The sequence below is a fragment of the Vicugna pacos genome, chromosome 4 (genome assembly GCF_048564905.1).
Source record: "Vicugna pacos chromosome 4, VicPac4, whole genome shotgun sequence".
NCBI classification, from domain to species: Eukaryota; Metazoa; Chordata; class Mammalia; order Artiodactyla; family Camelidae; genus Vicugna; species Vicugna pacos.
The window spans coordinates 8,920,912-8,933,069 of NC_132990.1; the positions used below are offsets into that span (position 1 = coordinate 8,920,912).

The 12,158-nt window shown below is 40.1% G+C and overlaps 1 protein-coding gene across 3 annotated transcripts in view; it reads left to right on the forward strand.

The window, feature by feature from the left end:
• KIF24 (kinesin family member 24) overlaps nucleotides 1-12,158 on the forward strand; it is a 57,845-nt gene that overhangs the window by 33,007 nt on the left and 12,680 nt on the right. For all 3 annotated transcript variants that reach the window (XM_015249998.3, XM_072959239.1, XM_072959240.1), the window contains 3 exons: nucleotides 1,168-1,255; nucleotides 7,512-7,633; nucleotides 8,430-8,535. In XM_015249998.3, coding sequence (XP_015105484.2) covers nucleotides 1,168-1,255; nucleotides 7,512-7,633; nucleotides 8,430-8,535 — 316 coding nt within the window. The remainder of the gene's footprint in view (nucleotides 1-1,167; nucleotides 1,256-7,511; nucleotides 7,634-8,429; nucleotides 8,536-12,158) is intronic.

Below are 12,158 nucleotides of genomic sequence, written 5' to 3' on the forward strand. Positions count from 1 at the left end.
GGAAGTGAAAGTAGAGGATAAGTTTTTATACCTTTGCATAAAAAGTGGTAGAAATGTATTTCTTACTTCTGTGACTTAAAAATATAGCAGTACATTTTCGGCTGTTCATCAGGAACCTTTCTGGGGTGAGTTCAGGGTACAGGGCCTGGGGAGGATGCTCAGGAGTAGTGTGAGGGCTCTGAGAGCTAGCTCCCTCTTTTATTCCAGAAGCCTGACTGTTCCAATTGGTTGTCTTCTGAGAGGTCATGGGCCTTGGTGAGGCTGTTTTCCTTCAGTCCTTCTGTAAAAATTTGGAAACTTGGGGTGAGGTATAGACTGAAAAAATTCTTGAGAAAATCATTTCTTTTTTGGCTATGAAATGAAATTCCATTATGAATTTTAATCAGTATCTTACCAAGGGAGAAAATAATCTTAGTCTCTGATAGATTCAATACATGTGCCTTGCTGGATCTAGTTTAATGACTGTGGTAGACCACAACCACTCATTACATTACGCGCAGGCCTGAGGCTTTCATTTGCAGCACCAGTTCTTCCCAGCTGCCTTAGAAAACGTATCAGGACTCATACTGCAATTAGTAAAATAAAACCCTACTCATGCTGGCTTAAGCATTTAGGGAAATCATTAGCTCATATATCTAGAAAGCCTAGAGCACAGTGAGGCCTAAGGGTCTTTTTACTCTAGGAGTTCAGGGATGTTATAAAGACCCAGTTTCTTTGCATCTCTCTGCTCTACCTTATATGGTGTTATCTTCATTCCAAAATTGTCACTTTTGTAGATGCAAAATGGCTGCCACTGTTCCCAGGGCCACATGCTTTCACTTCCTGAGAGAAAAAGAGAGCTCCTCACCCCCAGGCACCTAACACCCAGAGACTAGGACTTTATTTTCAGCTGCAGAGATCCCATCTCCACTCCTGAACCAATCACTGTAGCTGGGAAAGCACCATCCACAGATTGGCATAGGTCTGGGTTATACGCTCATTCTTTTCATTGTAGCCAGAGATGCTGATTTGTTTGCTGGAGTCAGGAGGTGTGGGGGTGGGCAAGGGGAATGCACATCAATCCCACACAAACAGAAAAACTGCTGCTTAATGGGAAAGTGGTGGGATGGTGTCTGGGGAGTCTGTTACAGGAGGTGTGCCGTACCAACCGTGCTCTCACATCTGCAGGCTCTTCGCAAGAGAAGACAGCAAGCACGTGGTACAGATAGTGGGACTGCGAGAGCTTCAGGTGGACACTGTGGAGCTTCTTCTAGAGGTAATTCTTCCTTCTTTACTACCCCACCAGAGCAGCCAAAGTACAGGGAAAGACTTCATTTTGCTATCTAGCAAGTATGATGGACTCAGATTTAGGCAGTGGGCAGTGACAAACATGCCACTTCACACTTATGAAATATGAACCCTCCCCTGAAGGATGGCTCCTTCTACTGCAATGTTGTCTCAACGCCTTTGTAGTGGGAGGTGGAGCATGCGGGAGAGCTTAATGCATGAGAGGACACTTTGGGGCCAGTTTCAAAGGCTGCTACTGTGTATTTTTATGGTAGTGGGCTCTGAAAAAGGCTTCTGGAAATAGGAAATACTCTTATTTTAAATATTTTAATAGGTGATACTATCACATGGATTTAAAATTCAAAAAGTACAACGAAAATATTCCTTCCATTCCCTTTTCCTGAGACAGCTAATTTATTTTCTAGTTTTTGCATATCCTTCCCAAGGTATTTGAAAATTTGTTTTTTCATATTCACCCTTTTAAAATATACAAAGTAGTAATTTTTTTTTTTAGTATTTTCAAACAGTTATGCAGTCATCATCACTATCTCATTCCAGAATGTTCTCATCACACTCAAATGAAACCCTATACCGTTAGCACTTAATTCTTATTTCCCCTGCCCCTGGTGCCGGACAACCATTAGTTTCTATCTCTATGGATTTACCTATTATATACCATATAAATGTAATCACATAATATACAACCTTTTGTCTCTGCCTTCTTTCACTTAGCATAATATTTTTGAGGTTCATCCATGTTGTTGAATGTATAGTACTTCATTCCTTTTTATGGCCTAATATTTTATTGTATTGATATACCATATTTTATTCATCCATCAGTTGATGGACATGCAGGTTGTTTTAACTTTTTGGCTACTATGAATAATGCTGCTACGAACATTCATATATAAGTTTTTATGTGGACATATGTTTTCAGTTTTCTTGAGTATATATGCCTGGGAGTGGAATTGTTTAGTCATACTCTTCGAGGACCTGCCAAACTGTTTTCCAAAGTGGCTGCACCAATTTTACATTCCCACCAGCAATGTATGAAAGTGGGTATTATTTTAAAAGTTCCCAACGTGATTCTAACACACAGCCATTATAGTCACTCAAGTATATCTGACAAGCCTGGCTGTCAAAGGGAGAAGGCTAGAAGAACAGGCTGGGATCTTGACAATACCCACCTTTAGAACAGCTTCACAGTACACCCCTTGAGGGACTTTAGTGTGTGAAATGGTGGGATGGCCCACCATTGATATGTGTGTTTTTCTAACAGTTTCTTTTTCCTGGGACAAATAGGTGAATTTTCTCTAAGGTCTGGGACCATGTATTTGTGTGATTATCAGATTCCTGAGTTCTGGGATCCAAAATCCAAGGATGGCACCTGTGTGTGGCTATTTTAGATAGTCACCTATGAGCCCCTTTACAGTGATTGCAAAGGCAGGACAGAACCAAAGTGTGTGGTACATGTTGAAGACTGTGACCATTCTTAACCTGTCCAGAGCTCCCTCCACTGTAGAGTCCTAAGGAAATTATTTCTCATACACCTGTTCCCTGTGGTCCTCTTGTCCCTATCTACCATAGCCATTCCTTCATTTGGCTGGGAGTTTCAGGGGCATTGGTTCTCATGATGCTGTAGTCCCTGAAAATTAGATCAATCAAATGGGAAAGGATGAAATACTAAAAAGAAGTCCCTTGGCTGTGGGTCATAACTGTGTTAACGGGCAATCTGGTGTCAAATCAGTCTCACTCTGGGAGAGTTTATGGCACTGCTGTATCCTAAGGTATGTTAGTCAACATAGTATTGTCACTGATACCCTCAGTCTGTAATGCGTATGAGGTACAAGAAGGGAGCCAGCTGAGATGAAAGTGGAAAGTTGATATAAATTATGGATATCTGACATGGTTACCCTCATAAACATTTATTGACTTGAAACAATAGCACTTGCTAACTTAGGTGTCACACTCACTCTCCCTCAGGTGTCACTACTCACTCTCACTCAGATATCACCCATGTGTTTGCTCAAGTGTCACCCTCAGGTATCACCTTCATGTGCGTCACCATCACAGATCACCCTCAGGCTCACTCAGGCATGGCCAGTTGTCGCCTGCCCTTGCAACTGCAGCTTCATTTTCCACACAGGACTGTCATTCCTCCAGGAACTTTTTTCTTCCAGGTGTATTTTGTTACCTGGTTTTACCAATGCAGGCACCAGGTTTTCCCTGCCTTTACGGAGGACTCGGTGACCCATCCAGATTTGGAGTCAAGATTTTGTCTGTCAGGCAAACGACTGGCATTTTTTCAGTTGCAGAGATTTTCTGGTTTTTTAGTCATTCCTACTGACATTTCACATACTTCTGTGTATCCATTCCCAAACTTCTAATAAATGTTTTGTCATTGCCTTGGCTGTAGTTGGTAGCAGAGACCCACAGAGCAAGAGCTTCCCCTAGAGGAGCCTCAGCTGTATGCCAGTGATAGATGCTTAGTCTCTACACAGTGCCTATCATACTGAAGTACTCATAGTCCATCTTTGGTATTTGTGCAGGGAGCTTAGGATCAAAGCCTTATAACCAGACAAAGCTGAGTCTCAGCGCCGTGTGTCCTTGAGTATGTCCTTTACCTTTCTGAGCCTGAAACATGTGGATGATACTAGATGATAGGGTCGGGTGATAGAGAAGGAGATGTGATAAGGTACATATAATGCTTACGGGGATGCTAGTTCAATTTGTTAGGTCTATTACTAAATCCCTGAATATTTCCTAGTGCCACAGAATTCAGCAGTTGTCTCTACTTTCTATTGTAGCAGGTCCTCATTTCATTACTCACATAACATGTTATATCTAAGGACCTAGATTTTAAAACTCGCCCAATAGACTTTAGTTATGGAACAAAGAACTTGAGAAGGAGGTAGTGAGCAGAGAAGGGGGCCTCGTGATTTTTAGAATGATTGAATTTTGCTCTGCTCCTAAGCTTGCATTTCCTCCAAATAGATTGCATCTTTTTTTCTTCTTAATTCCCTTCCTTCCTACTTTCCTTCCTTCTTTTTTAAATTTTTAATTGTGCTGGGGAGCCCATGGAATCTCATGTTGATCTGTAAAGCTCTAATTCCTTATGAAACTGATTGTTTTACATTTTGTAAAAGACATAGTTTAAGTTTTGGAAGTTTACACGAAGATGTTAGTTCTTTATTATATTTTTTTAAATTAATACTTATTGAGAACTTATGGTGCCAGTCATGGTACTAAGTATTTTACATACTACTCATGAGTAACCTATGAGATTACCATTTTATAGATGAGAAACTGAGATTTGCAAAGTTCTTACATTACAAAATTTCAAACAACTGTATAGTCAGAGCTGGCATGTGAACCCAGACAGTCTAACTTCAGATTTCACTATCTGCCACACTAGAGTTTGTCATTTACAGAAGTTTGTCAGATGATTTTCACAGACTGCCTCATTTTTACTCCTCAGAGCTCAGTTGCTTTATTCCACAGTTTCTAAAAAGCATGATGACTGCAGACTGTTACTGAAGCTGAGGAAATTGGCCCATGGACCAGAAATGCCTTCATGCTTTCCCTAAAAGGCATTTAGTCAGCAAAGTTTGCGTCAACATGTTAGATTTTCTGAGACGCACTCACAGGTACCTAGTACCTCATGGTGGACAAGGTGCAATGAAAAGCCAAATATAAAACTCTGTAACAGAGCCCCAGAAGACAATCTTTCTTGACTTCCCTGGGTGTCAAACACAAGGCCATCCCATGAGCTTCCTGTCAGTATCCACATTTCCTGATCAAGTATGGCCTTGAGGCCCCTTTGAGCTCTCATTAGAGTCTGGCAGAAGTGGCATCATTGCTTACGTGTGGCAGAGGGTACCTGGCTTCTGTCCCTAGCCTGACCACATTCTACCTATGTGATAAGTGAGTTGGATAGGTCATTTAACTTCTCTGATCATTCCTTTATCCATCAAGCTTATCGCTTACACAAATCACAAATGTAGACATTTAAAAGATCTCCCCTGTCTCTTCACAGGGTTTGTAAAAGACCAAAAGAAATTAGCAAAAAAAAAAAAAAATCAAAAGCTTTGAGAACTCTAAAACTCTGGGAGGAAATAAATGCATCAGAAACTTGTTAACTCTAGGTTATGGAAGGTATATTCTTCTTAATACTTTTCCTGTATTTTCCAAGTTTTCCACAGGAAGCATGTCTTTCTTTTGTAATGAAAAAGGGAAGTTTGATAAAAAGAATAATACAGATCTGTGGTAATCCATCGTCTATGAATGCGTGAGATCAGAGCAATAGGGAGAGGCCAGGATGAGGAAGTGCATTTAAACTAGATGGTTCAGTCATAGATTTGGCCTTAAGTGCCCTAGCTAGTGTGCAGGCTTAGTTATCAGTGCTTTTTTTTTTTTTTTTTGGCACTTGCCACACCCAATAAAAGGGATTACTGTCTTTCTAATTTCTGATTAGCAGCAACATGCTATCCATGCAGTTGATAAGCCAGGTTTTAAATGAATAAATTCTGCTCTTTACAAAAGGATTCATCAGATAATCCCTTTAAACTTTTAGCAAGCTATTTACAAAATTAGGGCATTTAAAATTTGATCCTAAAATACAATTCTAAATCTCACATACAGATGATCTTTACAGATATAGCTATTGCTTAGACCATGGAGGAACTTATTACTAGTTAGTTAAATTTTTTGAAAGTACCTGACCCTGCTTGTTATTTTATGGACTGTTATTGAAGTTTGACTCCATCAACTTTTGGATTCTCTTCTCTTCTCTCCTCTCCTCTCCTCTCCTCTCCTCTCCTCTCCTCTCCTCTCCTCTCCTCTCCTCTCCTCTCCTCTCCTCTCCTCTCCTCTCCTCTCCTCTCCTCTCCTCTCCTCTCCTCTCCTCTCCTCTCCTCTTCTCTCTTCTCTTCTCTCTTCTCTTCTCTCTTCTCTTCTCTTCTCCTCTCCCTTCTCTTCTCTTCTCTTCTCTTCTCTTCTCTTCTCTTCTCTTCTCTTCTCTCTTCTCTCTTCTCTCTTCTCTCTTCTCTCTTCTCTCTTCTCTCTTCTCTCTTCTCTCTTCTCTCTTCTCTCTTCTCTTCTCTTCTCTTCTCTTCTTCTTCTCTTCTTCTTTTCTTCTTCTTTTCTTAAATAGAGGTACTGGGGATTGAATCCATGACCTTGTGCATGCTAAGCATGTCCTCTACTGCTGTTCCCCTCCTCTTCCCCCCAACCCCAACTTTTAGACTCTTAATTTGAAAACTGTGGCCTATGTTCCATATGATACAAATTAAAATTCTGAGAAATTGAGGAAAAAGGAGATAGGACTTCCTTACCCTAATTCACTGCAAAATAAGTGAATAAGTGCCCCACAGTGTAGTAAAAACCACATGGGCTTTGGAGTCAGACAATACTAGATGCGAAATTTGGTTCTGCCACATAGCAGCTATTTGACTATGAGCAAAGCAACCTCTGAGTTTATTCCTCAGCTGTAAACTGGGCATAATTATCATACTCACCTCATGTTAAGCTATTGTGAGGATTCTGTCAAACATTTAAAGTTCTTCACCTTTTTGATTCTCAGTAATCAACAGTCCTTCCCAGATCAGGGCAGCATGTTCATACATGGCTGTGTTTTCAGTGGCTTGAGACCAATTCTGGGGCTTCACCTCTTCTCCCCCATTCCCTTGTGGCCAGAGGGTCCTAAATTAGTCTTTACTCCCATTTGGAGCGGCTGTGGTCTCAAGGGAAATCACAGACTCACAGCAATTGTGGTAACTCATCACTTCCATGTTCCTGCACATTGGGCCTGGTCTCCTTGATGACTGCATCATGGTGGAACAGGTGGATGTGATTATTCATTCTGTGATGCACATTTCTGTCCTTTGCTTCAGTTACTACGATAGATGGGTATTATGGGACCTTACTTTGGAGCCAAGTTATGCCCTGGGGATTTTAGTCAGGCTAAATCCATCAAAGATATTAAAAAGAGTATATGAGATCAAGAAGTAAATTAGCTCTTGAGCTATTGAATGTTCTCCCCCAAGATTAGTATTCCACATTGTTCTCATTGCTGTTGGGTACTTACTCTGTATGATTTAGTGTTTAGGCAGCTTTCCACACAGAGGGAAAAAGCCGCAGTGTACTGACAAAGCTGTATGTCTGGTCTCTACTGCTCTCAGCCAACTCTTAGGGGCCAGAGAGCTTTGTTTACTCCTTGGGGAGTCACCTATGGATTTTATTTTCAGGTGATCCTGAAGGGCAGCAAGGAGCGCAGTACCGGGGCCACTGGAGTTAACGCAGACTCCTCCCGCTCCCATGCTGTCATCCAAATTCAGATCAAAGATTCAGCCAAGAGAACATTTGGCAGGTGAGCTGGAATTATGCAGGGACTTGCATTGTATGCCTTTCCCTAATGTGACTTTGAAATATGTGTTGTCAACAACAGGACATCCTGCCACCATGGAGTTCTTTATTTCAGGGATGCAGAGTAGAGTTATTAGCTCTAAAATAAATCATTGTACTGAAGTGCCATCAGTTGATTAACCATGAAGTAATGACCTATTGTTGGTCAACCCTAAGTTATTAAAAGGGACATTGATTGCTTCTAACGTGAAACACAGCATCAGCAGAGGAATAGTAGGAAATGCATCTCAGAGAGCTTACAGGCCAAAAAAAAATAAGGTGGGGGGAGGTGGAATTAATCCATCCTTCTTGAAAGAAGCCATAAGACAGTTGGGTACATTCATTGCCTCTCTCGTGCTATCTTAGCAAACTGCCACAGTGATGGATGAGCCTATCTCACCTCTGAGTAATGAGTCCTTTTTTGGGGGCTGGAAAGCAGCCCACAGAAGTTTCTATTTAATTATCTAAGTGGCTACCTAAGTGATTTGCATTGTGGTCATTTAGTCTTATGGGAAGAATGTTTAATTAATTTCAATCATACTTTCTCACAAATGATTAAAACCAATGGAAGGATCTGAGTGAACAGTGCCAGCAGTAACTGACAGATCAGAGTCTTGTAATAATTTTGGAAAGCTGACAGTAATGTCTTTTCTTTCCTGAGATGGGCCAGTGTTAATTTCTTCCTGCCATCACAAAATGCTGGCTGATGTGAAATAAACCAAAGCCCTGAAGAAGTCATCCCTACTGTGTCTTTTCTCTAGGATCTCTTTTATTGACTTGGCTGGCAGTGAAAGAGCAGCAGATGCCAGAGACTCAGACAGACAGACAAAGATGGAAGGTGCCGAAATAAACCAGAGTCTTCTGGCTGTAAGTTTCTCAAAACCTTTCATCTAAAAATCATTTTTGAGAGATTTTGCCCCTCTTTACATGCAGCCAAAGTGGGCGAGGGTGGAGTGGAATCAGCCAGAGCAAGGGCATTCTCTTATCTGGCTATGGAATTCCAAGGTTGGAGATGGAGGCTGCCCAGTCAGATTCTCCACAATTCTAGACAACTCTTCCCTTTTCTCCCTGCCTTCTCTTCCTCTGATCATCCCTGCCAATTGGGAACAGAGAAGTATTTCTGTAGTTGATTGAATGGTTAACTTAGGTAAGCTTTCTCCTTCTCATCAAGTTATAAAATTAATTCTTCAAACATATAATAGTAGAACAAATAGTATAAAGATCTCCCAAATACTTGTCACCAACTTCAGCATGTGAAAAATGTAACCAACCCTTTCCTTCCCCTAGTTAGATAATTTTAAAGCAAATCCTGTCATCATGTCGTTTCTTCCACAAATATCCAACAAGTATCTCAGAGATCAGGACTCACTTTTTTTTTTTTATTTTCTGTTTATTTCTTTGATTTTATTTCTTTTCTACAAACCCTTGTGTCGAGGGCTGACTTTTAATAGATCGCAGCGAGGGAGCTGCTCTGCTACGTACGAAACCCCGACCCAGAAGCAGGTCGTCTATGAATGGTTTAGCACCAGGTTCCCCACCAACGTGCGGTGCGTGACGCGTGAGGGGGCGGCCGCCTTTCCGGCCGCGCCCCATGTCCCAGGACGAAGGGCTCTCCGCACCGGACCCTGGTCCCGACGTGCGGCGGGGGCGCACCGCGCCGCGCCGCACGGGCACGCCACGCGGGCGAGGACTCACTTTTTAATATAACATAATGTCATTGTTATACCTAAAGAAATAATTACTTAATGTTACCTGTTATCTAGTAAGTATTACAATTTTGCCAGTTGTCCCATAAATGTCTTTTTACATTTGATTTATTCAAATCAAGATATAAATAAGATCCTCGGATTGCTTTTGGTTGATATGTCTGTTTTTTTCCATATCAGTTCTTCCTCTGTCCCTCTCTCTCTCTCTCTTTTTTTTTTTTTTTTCCAGTATCAGTGTTATTTGTTGAAGAAGACTGGGTCACTTGACCTATAAAATTTCTCACATTCTGGATAAAGCTGATTGCATCCCCATGTCAATGTTTAACATGGTACCCTATCCTCTATTTTCTGTAAAGTGGTTAAGATCTATATTTGTGCTGTCCATTATGGTGGCCATTCCGCCACATGTGGGTGTTGAGCACTTGAAATGTGGCTAATCTGAATTGAGATATACTCTTAAGTGTAAAATACACACTGAAGCATGTAAAATATCTCATTAATATTTTTTCATGTTGATTACATGATGAAATGTCTTTGAATGTGTCAGATTAACTGAAATATATAATTTTATATATATGTAGTATATATAATATATAATTTCTCGGCAATTCTAGACAACTCTTCCCTTTTCTCCCTGCTTTCTCTTCCTCTGATCATCTGGTTTTATTTCTTTTTAATGTGGCTATTATAATAACTTTAAATTACATATATGCTTTGTATTTGTGGCTCATATATTTCAATTGGGAAAATACCAATCTAAAGGCTTGATCAGATTTAGGTTCTGGTTTTTTTGGCAAGAATAATTCATGAGAAGTTCTTAGACTTCCTATAGGAACACATCAGGACATGGAGAATGTCTCTTTTTGTGATTTTGAGCATTAAGAAAGATTCAAATGTTGTCAGTCTAATTCCTCCATTATAATGTTTCCCATCAGCCTTTTTTGCCTTACGGTTTTAGCAGCCGTCAATGAGCATTACCGACAGCCATTGCTTCATTAGCAATCCCAAAATGGTGGTATTCTAATTCTAATACTCTTTCTGTATTTATTAGCTGGAGAGAACTTTCCCTCAACTATCTGATTATCTTGAAATATAATTGATAGAATGAAGGCACGATAAATCCTTGATTCTTTGCCTTTAGTCACCGGTTTTCAAGATGAGTTGATGTCCTGGTAACCTAAATATGATCATGAGTTTGTTGTTTCCTTGTTTGTTTGTTTTTGTGTTATTATGAACTCAGTGTTATCATTGTTCTTTTTGCTGCTTATATTGTACAGTTTTGGCCCGTGGGAGCCTTTCAAGTATGTTCCTAAGTCTTTTTGACCCAACCCTACTAGTCCCTGGCTTTCTAATATGACAGGATGTTCTAGGCTCATCTTGTACATTTCCTTCCCCAGACCTTGCATTAGCCATTTCGTCAACAAGCCTTGGTTTTGGAGGGAAATGGTGTTTAGAGACCAATTAGAAGTGCTAGTGGTGTTTACTACCACTGTGACAGTCCTTGCTTCTAGGCTGATTTGGTGGACAGAACTTGGCAATAGTTTTTTGGGGCTTTTTTGGGTGGGAGGGTGTAGGTGATTAGGTTTATTTATTTATTTTTTTAGAGGAGGTACTGGGGATTGAGCCTAGGACCTCGTGCATGCTAAGCATGTGCTCTACCACTAAGCTATATACCCTCCCTCCTAGTTTTTTTTTTAAGGGAAAAAATATCAGGAATTCATATTAATAAGTTAATGCAAAATGAAGACTCCAGGGGTCTTGCTTAACCTTTTTGAATTTATATTTTCCTCCTTTTTCTCTCATGCTAAAATTCTTCATTCCTAACAACACTAATATAATTTATTTGCTCTACTTCAATATGTATGTATATCAAAATAATGTTAATATTACTCATAATATGATTACTGAATTCAGATTAAGATTTCTTTGCAGTTTCCTTTTTACCCTTAGATTGTTTCCCACTAGGAATGTACAGCCATAATATTGTGCTGCAAAGTCACTTGAAATAGTTCTTCTCTGTGTGTTTAAGCTTACCAATTTCATATTCAGTTAAAGTAAAAATTGTAAGATGAGCCATGTTGAGAGAAGTAGTGTCCATCCCTGTCCCCTCAACCGTGTTACCTCCCTCCCCATAGATAACCATTTTCTCCCAATATATGTGTTTGTATTCACACATTTCTCAGAGAAAAACAGAAGGTAGCATACTGCAAACATTATTCTACACTTCCCTGTTTTTCATTTAACAGTATCCTGGAGCTCACTCCATGGCTGTGTTCAGAGATGTTCGTCATTCCTTTTTATAGCTGCATAGTGCTGCCTTGTGCCCCTCCACATTATTTAAGTCCTTTTCATCAGAACTGAAGTGTCCAGCTAGACCCATTATTTCCAGGCCTCATGAGGGATAAATTTGGAGAGTTGAGAGAGAATCAGCATCTTTTTATTATTTTTTAAATTCTTGAATAATTTTAGATTTTAAAAAAGTTGCAGACATAAACATGTAGCATTCCTTGACCCAGCTTCGCTAGTGTTAACATCTTGCATAACTATAGTAAAATAATCTAAATCAGGATATGAACATTGGTTTAATTCTATTCACTAATCTACAGACCTTGTTTGAATTTTGTCAGTAATCCCACCACTGTTCTTTTTCAGGTCCAGGATTCTATATTACATTTAGTCGTCACCACTCTGTAGTCTCCTCAGTTTTTGTCAGTCATGACCTTAACACCTTTGAAGAATGCTAGCCACTTATTTTGCAGAATGTCTCTAGATTTGGGTTTGTCT